The sequence below is a fragment of the Mytilus edulis genome, chromosome 2 (genome assembly GCF_963676685.1).
Source record: "Mytilus edulis chromosome 2, xbMytEdul2.2, whole genome shotgun sequence".
NCBI classification, from domain to species: domain Eukaryota; kingdom Metazoa; phylum Mollusca; class Bivalvia; order Mytilida; family Mytilidae; genus Mytilus; species Mytilus edulis.
In genome coordinates this window covers 49,875,082-49,888,270 of record NC_092345.1, presented here as the reverse complement: position 1 = coordinate 49,888,270, position 13,189 = coordinate 49,875,082, and the positions used below count along the sequence as shown (strand labels likewise).

At 32.5% G+C, this 13,189-nt stretch overlaps 1 protein-coding gene across 1 annotated transcript; it reads right to left on the bottom strand.

The window, feature by feature from the left end:
* Positions 1 to 654: 654 nt before the first annotated feature.
* Positions 655 to 12,793, bottom strand: LOC139512376 (galactosylgalactosylxylosylprotein 3-beta-glucuronosyltransferase 2-like). Its single transcript, XM_071299974.1, has 5 exons — positions 12,559 to 12,793; positions 3,590 to 4,134; positions 2,410 to 2,496; positions 1,727 to 1,930; positions 655 to 1,202 (listed from the first exon to the last, which is right to left on the bottom strand). Exons 1-5 carry the CDS (start codon positions 12,644 to 12,646, stop codon positions 1,047 to 1,049), a joined length of 1,080 nt encoding a protein of 359 aa, XP_071156075.1. The 5' UTR covers positions 12,647 to 12,793; the 3' UTR covers positions 655 to 1,046.
* Between the last annotated feature and the right edge of the window lie 396 nt (positions 12,794 to 13,189).

The following is a 13,189-nucleotide window of genomic DNA, read 5'->3' as shown; positions in this document are numbered from 1 at the left end:
ATTGGATTTAGAGCATGGGTTTATTCTAGTCTCATTGTTGGCTGTAAGAACGATAACTCTGGTGCATCATCGAGACAAGTGTTTATTCACAAAGCAAAAGAAGCGCGTCATATTAGAATGATCCATCTAGACCGAACCAGACTGCTTATTAGTTCACAAAAACAGTCGTGGACAACATGCATTGGTTTTACTGCCAAATGAAAAAAAATCAGGAATGACATTTTTCTTAATCCAAATCTATCTTGTAATGGCATTGTGTATTTCAAAGTATTATAATTATTCAACCCTGATGCACTTAATAATGAATTAAATACAGTAGATTTAATGTATGTAAAGTGTTTGTTAATACATTCTTCATCTTCCGTTAAAGGGAGAGGAGGCACAAAAGCCAGCCGTTTATACCTTTGTTAGAGCTACTCATATTGTTAAATGCATACACTATTTACACGTCCCACTAATAACGTTGTTTTGCCGTCCGCCTCATTTTTTCAAGGCCTGTATCCGAATCTGATCTTGCTAATACCTTAATAGTTTAAGAATACTAACAATTGAAGTTATAAGTATTATAATAAGGAGATGATGTATGAGGTAAACATTAGCTAAGTCTTTCGAACTTTATATTAATGTAATTCGAAGAGAAAGAAGAAACCCATTTCCATGTTTTAATATTGCAACAAATGGATATTCCATTATAATTAAACATAATCAAATTAAAGATAACAATGTACAAGAATATTCAATATATAATCGTAAATACAAAGAACAGGGGAAAATATTAAAAAAAAGTAACTATACACTTCTTCTTCGTCAAAATTATCATAAGTAAAGTAGCAATCTGTAAGAAATAAATCGAAAACAAGGCCAGTTACATAGCATATTTTTCAGACTAATTTCAAATTTCATTGTACCGGAATTTTGATATATAATCATTTACAACAATGCGCGAATAATCATATGCTCTCTCTCTCTCTCTCGCTTGATCGCGCGCCATCTCCTTCCATCTTTATTTTTGAACGTGCATCAAATAATTTGACCGTCTATTATTATCAACTACGTGATTTTTTCTCAGATTTTCTTATGGAAGGCACTCTTTCGTTTTCCTTTTCCAGTTCATATTTTTGGTTGTTCGATGCCTGTATTGTAATGTTGTAACTTGAGTGTTCAATAACTGGGTCTCTGGCTTTTGTGTGCCATACAAGAACCTACATAAAAAAAAAAATAGTCAAGTATTAATATCTAGTATTAGATCGGTTTTTTTTTATTTGTCTTGTAACTTATTTCCCCCCTAAATGGCATTATAATTTGTATTTTTAAACAGTAAAATTTCATAAACCAACCAATATTTAGTTGGATCAGACTTGGAGAATACCTTACTCTTTTCGTTTCAACAGTCATTTCACGTTACGCGTTCTTAGAAAAAAAATCATTCATTTTTCTTCCTGTGAATGCGTTAGTATTGTCATCTCCTATAGATGCTAATTTTGACATTTATACACATCAGATCAAATAAGTCACAGAAAACAAAAATATTCACCATTATGTTTAAATTTTACGCAAGGAATAGCGGCCTTTTTGTTGTTGTATTCGCACACATACATAAAATATATATAAATACCAATTGCACCAAACGAGCGAGAAGACTCATATATATTGTTAATTTGCCTATAGCACAGTGTGGAATCGGATTTTTACGTTCTAGATCTAATTTTATAAATTATTTGGTTACCTTCGTGCATCCATTTCCCTTTGGTTCTAAATCACGCAGTAAGCAGCATATTTCTAAAAACATTGTCTCTTGGTAACCAACACGAAACGTTTTCCAAAAATATAACTGGGGGTTAAAATAAAACATCTTAGTATTCAATGCGAATCCTGCCATATCTATTGGAAATTTTCTGTTTTCAGTATTCCATGCATTAAATTTTACCACCTGCAATAGAAAGGTATGTCTACATCAGTGGCGGATCCAGGGGGGGTTCCGGGGGTGCGCACCCCCCCTTTATTTTTGCCGATCAATGCATTTGTATCGGGACATGTTTTGCACCCCCCCCCCCTTTGCCCTGGGTTAGCACCCCCCCTTTCGAAAATTCCTGCATCCGCCCCTGTCTACATAAACTTAAGCATCTTAGCATTTGATACCTCTGTCAAAGAAACAAGTGGCGAATCACTTTTACTCTTATTTCTATTCGATTTAACCATTTTGTTTTGCTGTCAATTAATCTAAATTAACAACCACTATACTATCATAAACCAAGCTGTACAGGCTTAAAATGAAAAAAAGTCTTAATAAGAGTTGGATTTCCGAATGACGAAATGGCAATGGTATGTCTTGGTTACTAGGTGGCGGTACAAAACATTTAACTAGCTAGCTAATCAAAATGTGTATCATATGTAGAACCGATATTTTACCTTTCCATTTTTAAGAATTGGTGTTTGGTATTGTCTTCTGGATACAAATCCCACTGGCCATACTGATACTTTCTTGGTATATCTCATCTACAAAGAAAGTATGTATGATAAAATTAGAGAAAAGTTTGAATATAGACTAGAAAAATGTAAAATTATTGTGAAAACTACCTTTAAGTATCTTTTTTAATTGTTGGTAAAACCCAATTAATCGCCTAAGATACTTATCACAAGCTTTATTTTTTTATATTTATTTTATTCTGTTTTTTTAAGTTGTTGATCGATTGAGACCGACAGCAGCAACAACAACATATTGCACAGAAGCAACAGAAAGATTACCGCTAGTAAATTAAAACAAAAGTATAGTACATGGTATACATTGTATATCAAACGTGTTTGACGTACAATGAAGAAGAAGAAGAAAAATCGAAATCCAAACTTGTAATGCGCTGACCAATATAGCTAGTTAGAAAAAAAGTTAGCAGAAATAATCAAGAAAGAACGTAAAGAAGTAATCGGAAGAATATAAGAATCGGAAACAAGCGAAGTACATGCAAACGGACAGAGTAAGTGATAATACTGTGTTATCAAATACAAATAAATAAATTTGGTGTATTTACTGTCTTCTGATTGGTTAAAATTATTAGTCTTATTTTGAATGGTGTCAATTTTTATGGCGACACGCCCACTCTGACGTTGTATATTCATACGCCAACTTGTGTATACGTTGTTATTGTTAATATAAATAATATAAAAAGTTCTTTGAGCCTTATTTTTGATAGAAATTTATTTATAATGAATGGCAATAATTTATTTTGATTTTATTGAACCATAAAACTAATTTTTGACTCTTCACATTTTACATAATCCGCTTCGCGGATTATTCAATGTGAAGAGTCAATATTAGTTTTATGGTTCAATAAATTCAAAATAATTAATAGCCATTCATTAAATGTTTTCAAGTATACTACTGATAATATTACCAGAAACACCAACAAATTGGTTGATTGATTGTTGGTGTTTTAACGTCACTTTTAAGCGCCATTTTTGTGCTTTTTCGTGGAGGTCAGTTTTTATAGGTGGAGGAAGTCGGAATGCCCCCATCAAATTAAAAGATTTTGACAAATATAAATTACAACTCATCAGGAAAGCCAATAAGCAGTGACATGTATATCAGACATACCTCTTCAAAAAGTTCCAAATCATACGTATTGTCATCATCAGCAAAATAGACAACGCCATCTTTTGACAAATCAACATTTTTACGTAACCAAAATATTGCTTTATTTCTTTGGTGGATCCCTTTTAGGCTTGTGTTTAGATTTTTATATGGTCTTGCAGACAAATAGGTAAAATCAATTCCTGATTTTGTAAGAAGTTGTTTGACTTCCGGTAGAGTTTGGTTTCCTTCTTCCACAACTATCCAATGTAAAGCCTTTACATTTTTCAAAGTGTTTGCGACTCTTGTCATTTCCGGTATCTGATTCATGCGTTTATATGTTGGAGTTATTACATGAATGATTGGTAATTCTTGAAGTTCGTCTTCTTTTTCTTCTGCTGAATTTCTTTTAACTCTACTATGTGGGATCGACTGTTCATAATTCACTGCTTCTAACTCATTCATTCTTGCATTAAATGAAGATTCTGTTTTGACTGGTTCTCTATCATTTTCTATTGAATCAAAATACCTCGTCTCATGAGTCTTTAAGCTTGAGTCTCTTAGTCTACCTAATTGAAAGAAGTAAATTTATTCATTATTTGGATATTACATATAATATTGTTCCCCTTTGACGAAAAAAATGAATGTTCGATACAACCACATGGTCGATACCGCTGGTGTAAAATATATATTGTAATTAAACCGAATAGCAACAGAGATGCTATAAGGTTCAACATTTCAAATTTTGCAGAACTAAGTGTAAACCCTCGAAAAAACGTATGCCGCTAACCTTTACCGGCTTTAACTCGACTGACAGGGGTAACAATCTGCCTAATCATACTACATTACTCGAAAAAGTACATTTTTGTAGACTGTTTTATCCTGCAACCGACCAGCTATTAAACAAATAAAGTATCTTGTTATTTCGCTTCCACATTGAGCAAAATGGTAACGTAATTATTTCTGGGTGTGTAAAAGTTTTTTTCTGAAGGGTCCTCTTCGAGGTCCGCGTTTGAACTATCATGATGACGCTCTCTTTGGAGGTTGGCTTAGAGGACTTAAAGCTCTGACAAGGGTTGAGAGAAGGGGACTAGATCGTTACCCTTGGCTAGCATAGATGGAAACTATTTGGATTTAAAAGAACTACACCTTAAAGTATTTCGGAGGTAAATAAACTCATCATAGATACCAGGATTAAATTTTGCCGATATTTACGCCAGAAGCGCGTTTCGGCTACAAAAGACTCATTAGTGACGCTTGAATCCAAAATAGTTAAAAAGGCCAAATAAAGTACGAAGTCGAAGAGCATTGAGGACCAAAATCCCGTTGTAAAGTTTTGCCAAATACAACTAAGGCAATCTATTCCTGAGGTAGAAAAAGCCTTAGTATTTAAAAAATTCAAAATTTTTGTAAACAGTTAATTTATAAATATGACTATATCAATAATAATTCATGTCATTCTGTGCTGACTTCTGGGCTGGTGATACCCTCGGGGAATTAAAACTCCACCAGCAGTGGCATCGACCCAGTGGTTGTAAATAATCTCATCATAGATACCAGGATTAAATTTTGTATTTACGCCAGAAAGTGCACATATATAAACACAATATATTTAGTAACAAATAAATTCCATTTCCAGAAAACGTAATTTACGTTTACGGGAAATGGAATTTATTTGTACCGGTACTTGCTTTTCCGGTCCTGTTTCTTAAGCTCGTACAAATAAGTCACATATGTTCCGACAATGTACATTTGTGCAATTGTTCGCGCTCCGATTTGTTTACGATTTTGTTTTTATTTTTATTTTTATATTCTTTATGAATTTACAATATTTAAACATCGATAAATTACTGTAGCCCCTTAGTAATGCCGATGCAGCAGACAGGAATAAAGTCGATGTATTTGCCATCTCTCCTGTATAGTCACACTATAATATACTTTGAAAAAATTGAACCGGATTTTAAGTTGATTATGATTTAAATTCTCAACATTTTTATATCTCTTCCCAAAATAGAATAAGTTTATCTATTTGTACCAATACGTTTTGGATTTCGAAGCGTCTGCAAGAAATTTCGCCTTCACTTTTTAGAATACCACAAGTAAAAACTACCATTCTTTTGGGTTGAAAGATGTTAAAATACTAGGAATACACATTTATTTAACATATTAAATTCACAGTATCTTCTTACATACATTTATTACATTTTAATCTATTTAGAAATAAGCTTTAAATTAAAGATTAAGTATTAGTATATGAGTTTTGTCTTATTGAACAAATCTGAAATCAAAACATAAAATAAACAAATCTGACGTCAAAGTTGGGGGTGTTCAGCTTACGTCTTTAAAATGTACTTACGAAACGTATAATAATAATTTGCTTCGCCTCAGCTGATTTCTACTGGGGTTACAATCCGGGATGTGTTTTATTGCTTTCTATTGTACATATTGAACAATTTTTCCTGACGAAGGGTGAAAAAAGAGGATTTTGACTTCTTCTAGAGAATTAGCAATAAAACACAAATTCAATTTGGGGTAGAATATATCAGACTATATCGTTGTTTCTTTTTGTTATTGTCTATGCTCCTTGTGAGCCCATGCGTTGTATTTGGCAACACTTTTAGGAATTGTTGGTCCATAATGCTCTTCAATTTCTTACTGTATTTGGCCATCTCAACATTTTTTTATTCGAGTGTCACTCAGTGATGAGTCTTTTGTAGACGAAAAGCACGTCTTGCGCAAATACTCAATTCTGGTATCTATGATGAGTTTAATTAATGAAAATAGAACATCTTATTCAATAGCAGAATAGTATGTTTAGGATGGATTATTCAAAAATTCAGATACTAGTACATCAGCTCATTTCACAGACACTACTGTTATAGTGTGCGGGTGTTTTTGCATTAATGTAATTATATAATAAGGGTAAAACAAATAAAATAACTTTGAAGAAATCTCTGTGTTTGTGCCATTTTTATATGCTTTCCTAACTTAATTTAACTTAACAAATCCGACTTAAAGCTTCGATGATTTGATTTTCAGGAATAATCTTAACTTGTACAAAATTTTGTCAATGGTTTTTGATCGAAAAAGACATAACGCTTTCTAGAAGAAAAAAAAAAGTAACCAAACGAACAAAATCATTTTTGGATATAGTAGATATACACGACTTTCAAACTCTTGTCGACCTGAAAATGCATGAAATATTTGCCACTTGTCGTTTGGAAAATAAGCAACCAACAAACTATCAAATCAAAATTCTGTTAAATAAGGGAAACGGCCATTTGTTTTTTTAGGGGAGGACAGAAGAATTTGAATATGAAATTTTCGGCCTGGTGAGAGTTGTCTTGATCATTAACACGAATGGTCAATCCGCAGGATTTTATAAGGTTGTTAAAGTGTTAAGAAGGTTGTAAAAGTATTGATCGTTCGCCCATTTCTAGAATGAAACGCTTTCGCACTTCATACAAAATGTGCTTCGTTCAACACTTTTACACCCAAAAAAAAAAAAAAAAAACAACATTCAATTATCAGTAATACTGATGTAGCAGATAGAAATTATACTATTTATCGGGGTTTGTAATAACATGAGCAACACGACGGATGCCACATGTGAAGCAGGATCTGCCTATCCTTCCGGAGCACCTGAGATCATTCTCAGTTTTTGGTGGTGTTCGTGTTGCTTTGTCTTTAGTTTTCTTTTTTGTGTCTTGTGTACTACTATTTTTTGTCTGTTTGTCTTTAAATCTTTTTAGCCATGTTAGTTTATTTTCCATCTACGAGTTTGACAGTCACTCTGATATCTTTCGACCCTCTTTTGATGTATTTGCCATCTTTGAATTTCCTGTATAATTCACTGCAATACTTTGAAACACTTTATTCGGATTAAAAGTTTATTAAGATTTAAACTTTCAACGTTTATATTTCTACCTAAAAAGTGGACGGTTGCATCACTTAATTATTGATTTTGAGTCAAGACGCCTTAACTTCTAGTTAAAGTCTAACATTCTTTTAGGTTGAAATACTAGGGATATATCTTTACTTAACGAATCAGTAAATTCACACTATCTTCTCTCTGACAATTATTACATTTTATTTTATTTAAAAACAAGCTTTAAATCAACGGTTAAGTATTAGTATGTGATTTTTGTCTTATTATAACAAATTTGAAATCAAAACAAAAAATAAACAATATCACGTCAAAGTTGGGGGTGTACTTATGATATAATTTTTGTTCGCTTCGAAGCCTCGGCTGAAAATGATTTTCATAGGGTAATAATCGTATGTGTCTGTGTTTAATTGCTCTCTATTGCACATCTCCAGAAGATCTTCTAACGGAGAGTGAACAAAAAAAATCTGCATCCTTTGAACACAAATTAAATCAGTGTGCGCGAATTTAGCAGCATTTTATATAACTGAAGTTACGATTATTTGATTAAAAATATTTGTTACGTCAGCTCATTTGAAAAACACGACTATATTATCATAGTGTGCTCTGGTTTTATCTGAAGTTACTGTAAGTGTTTAATTGTAAAAACAAAGAAAACAACTAGGAATCAATCGCTGTGTACGTAACATTTTTTCTTATGGTTTTCTATCTTAACTTAGTCAAACAAGTCTTGTTCAAAGTTCCGACCATTTAATTTTCAGGAATAATCTGGAATTGTACAAGATCATCTCCATGTTTGTCTAGTATTTGATCGAATAAGAGATTATGCTTTCTATATAAAAAAATCAAGATAACCTACCTAGATCATTTTTGTATTTAAAAGATATACAACTTTTAAACTCTTGTCGTCCTGAACATGCATAAACTATTAACGACAGGTCGTTTCAAAATAAGCAAACAACAATCAATCAATATGAAATCGTGTTTAATAAGAGGAAGAACATTTGATTTTTTTTTTTGCGAGGGCAGGAGGATTTTAAATATGAATATGCTGACCTGGTAAAAACTGAGCCACAGATTAATATGGTCAATCCGCAAAAAATAGTGCAGCCCGTCCACTCCCCATCATATCAAATGTCCGTCCGTCCCCTAATTGTTACTGTCCGGCTATTTCTATTATATAAAACCTTCCATATCTCTTTTTTCCCCACTTTTCATCAGATATTTTCATTTTTTGTTTTATTGGAATCTCCGATGGAAATTGAAAAAAAATACAGTGATGTCCTACAGTGGCATGCAGCCATAACATAAAAACGTTTTTATCACACACCTCATATATTAATTTATTTGAATTCATGGATTTCTTAAGATCGGTCGACTATGGATGTTTTTAACGACCTTTACTGGCTATACAGACCTTGCACGGTCGGAATTAAGGTCGGTTGGATGTCTTCCTTCATCTTTAATACAATGCACACATTTTGAGAGTAGTATGTAATTTATGTGAAAAACTTTTCAAATTATGTGTTTTAACATATTTACGGCTGAATTTTCTGTAAAAAAAAATGGTTTTATTTGATTCATTATTTTTACTTTGCAACATAAGGGGAGATAACTCATATATAGAAAATTTTCTAATATAATGTTGTTTAATTACCTATTTTGAAATGTAGCAAGAAAACAAGTCCTGTGAACCCATCTTTTCTTTTTCTTATCTGCAAGCATGTTATAAGAGCTATCTACTCATATTTTATCTTAAATTTTATGGTGTATAGTTTTCTTTTTATCACACAAAATTTGATTTTCTATGAATGATCAATACAAATTTGACAATTTTGCACAACCTGTAGCGTGAAAAAAGTCCGATGACCCATACTTTTCATTATAATTTGGAAAAATAACATGATCAAAACTACTTTGTTACAATTTATTAAAATATTCTATGAATTTAAATTAAGACACCTCCATCCACCTTAATTTCATGATCATTCGAAAATTACACTTTATGCACAATAGACTGCCGGTGTCCTATAACCAGTCTTCCCCCATGCCAATTTTTTTCGGCGGGGGAACTTTATCGATCAAATTCCCCCCGGAAAAATTGGCATGGTCCCCTCAGTGGGATGGGGGAAAACCAGGATCATGCCAATTTCCCCCCTTATAGGTCGAGAAGCTAATTCCCCCTCCCCCTTGAATTATAACGTCAGCGACGTCAGTTTTTAAATATTTATCAAAAAAAAAAAAGTTTAGCGGTACCAAACCTTCATCGTATCAATATCCATTTGATATATTATATACATGTAGCACATTATGCAGTGATGATCACATCCATTCTCTTTCATGAACCCTTGGTCACGGCCGACACTCGGCTAACCGAGAGATTGGTCGGTTAATCTATATTGAGTATGCGGCTATATGGGAGATTGGTCTGTTAATCGGGTTGGTTATACGTCTGTTAAGAGTAAAACGCACAATTTAATGTTAAACTCTATTAAATATAAAGATTTTTGGCATATTATAAGAACCAAATCAAAAAAAGAAAACTGTCTGACAAAATGATATCTATCATAGAACATTTTCCACTTGTAAAAACATTTCATAGTCTACGCAGTTTTCAGTAAAATCAAAAGGCGTCGCGCAAGTATGTAGTATTTATGCTTATACGCATAGCATTTTTTTTAATAAAAGTCGGAACAAACAATTTTAGATATCATTTTAAGGACACAAAATAGTACTTTGGTTCTAAAACATAAATTTACATTGGTATATATTTCATAATTGTAATAAAAAGTGAATATTACCACGTTTTAGTGAAAATTAAGGGAATAAAGTCTGTTAATGGGTTGGACAATTGAAATTATGTCAGTTAAGAGTAATTTAGCCACAGTTATTTTTGCTACCTTTATATTTTCCTATAGAAAAAGTTAAGAATGAGATGTTCCTGAGTAAAAAAAAAATGATAATACGGTGCAACAGTATCCTACGGAAGCGAATTAGTGCAACACATTTGTTTTTAAATTTTTCGTCCTATATTTGCGTTACATCGCAAACCTTTTGGGTTATTATGCAAACCTTTGCGATAAAACGCATACCTTTGCGTTGTAACGCAAACCTTTGCGTTATAACGCATACCTTTGCGAAATAACGCAAAGCTCAAATATGTTGATTTCAATTGTTCATTAAGTTTTGTAAAAAATGTCCGTCTGTCATTTCAATTATCCTCCTAAAAAATAAGCTTATTGTAGTACTATATCCGCCATGTTTGATTTTACCGGAAGTAGGGTTTTTGAAGACATCTTATCTATATCATATATCCAAAAGTAGTACAAAACAAAGGTTTGCACCAAATATTATGATAGTAGCATGTTAATAACACCTTTTCACATACTAGCCTTCGATATAGGGCTGATTTAAGTATGATGTCCGCCATTTTGAATTTTACCGGAAGTGAGGCATTTTTTTCAAATGCCTCCCTATCTGAAATGAAAGAGAAATGGTTGAGGAAGGTCTATGCCAAATTTCATGCTTGTAACAGGATTTGCACAATTTTTCACAAAGCCGCCGTACTAAATCTGTTACTGTTTCAACACCCAGGGATGTTTCTTAAACAATTATTATTTTTTTTTAGCAAAGCATCACTCTCTACTGTCCTTATTTATTATTCTATATTCTGCTACTCCATCCAGATTATCGTGTATACCATGAGGGTTCGGATTTGGGGGGGGGGGGTATTTCTGTATTCTTTTGTTATGTCACGTTTCCTTCGTGAATTTCTTCCTTTTACCTTTTATTTATCTTACTCATTATTTTTTCTCTATTCTTTATATTTTAGCATCCCAATATATTTTACTTACTGATATTTAGTTACATTACGATGTTTATCTCTGATCTGTATACTGGTTACCAATGTAGATGACAAATTGGTGTCATTCATGACAATTAAACACAATCCACATGACGTATGCGACCATTCTTAGATGAAATTAACATTACTTTAATATTACACTTTTTAAAACCGTTTACATCAATTTTCAATTTCCATTGTTTAAATTGTTCATTGTTCATGTGTTGTTTCCGTATATTTTATGTTTCATTGCTCATGTGTTGTTTCCGTATGTTTTAGCCGCTCGTCTTGAGCCTACCCATTTGATCCGATAACACCCCATATAGCAATAAAATTATACTTTTATTGCCATTCATAACTCTTAACAGACCAATTAACAGACTGGGTTTTATACATCCGACCCATTAACAGACCAGGTTTTAAATAAAGATTGATTTATGTCACCAAAATACAGATTTTCGTGAAGATTTTTCACACAATGATTTCATTATGGTGAACAAACATAATGCCTGTCTTTTCTCGATGTTCAAAATATTGCATGCACGTAAATTCAACCAACGTGTCATTTTGTGTACAGTTTGTGTGTGTAAAATGTGTATAAATGTATTGATGAGTAACCCGCCTTTTCATTTAATAGATCGTACATTGAAGATAGAAAAATAATAATTACACCACTGGATTCAGTACATTGAATTGTTTTGTTAGACATGAATATTTTTTATGATAAAAATATATTTAAAAAGTTATACAATGAAACATGCTGAGCTTTCAATGATTTTCTCGATAACACCTGATTAACAGACTTTAGCCAACCCGATTAACAGACCAACCGCCGATATAGCCGCATACTCAATATAGATTAACCGACCAATCTCTCGGTTAGCCGAGTGTCGGCCGTGTTGGTATCAGTTAACTAAACGAATACGAGTGGACATAGACATGCTGATGATCATGTCGACATTGATAAAAAATATTTGTCAGCATAAAAATCTAGCTAATTCTAACTCTGTCGGGGTTTAATTCTCAGACTGACATAAATATAGTGAAATCTATTCTATGGTGGTAAGATAGTGACCATATGTATACGTATTGTCAAATTTCCGCGGGTAAAGAATGACAATGATCCAAAATTTCCCATGGGGAAAAACTGCCGTGGGGAAGAATGGTTATATAACACCGGTAGTGATCCGATTGGTGTTATGCTATTTCCTTTTTTTTTATAGTCTTATTATTTATATTCTTAATATCTACTTTAAGTCTTACCTGAATGTTGAAGTACACTAAACAAAGAAACGTAAACAATAAGTAATACTGATGTAGCAGACAGGAATATAGTCGATTTATTTGCCATCTTGGAGTGTCCTGTATAGTTGCACTTTAATCGTTCGAAACACTTTATTCGGATTTAAAACTGATTATGATTTAAACTCTCAATTTTTAAAATGTCTTCTAAAAAAATGCGTTTATCTATTGGCAACACTAAATTATAGATTTCGAGTCTCTTGCAAGAAATTTCACCTGAACTTTGAAGAAGACTACCGATTAAAGACTAGAATTCTTTTGGCTTGAAAGTTGTTAAAATACTAGAGATACACGTTTATTTAACGTATTAAATTCACCAAATCTTCTTATTGACAATTATAACATTCTATTCTATTTAAAAACAAGCTTTTAATCAAAGGATAAGTGTTAATATCTGATTTATATCTTATTGAACAAATCTGAAATCAAAACAGAAAATAATCAAATCTGACGTCAAAGTTGGGGGTGTTTTGCCTACGTTTTAATGTACTTACAAAACGTCATATAATTGTTTTCTCTTTCGATGCGGGCCGTTCAATACATGATTTCTTTATATTTAAAGGTCATGATTTGAAATCGTGGTTCAAATTAG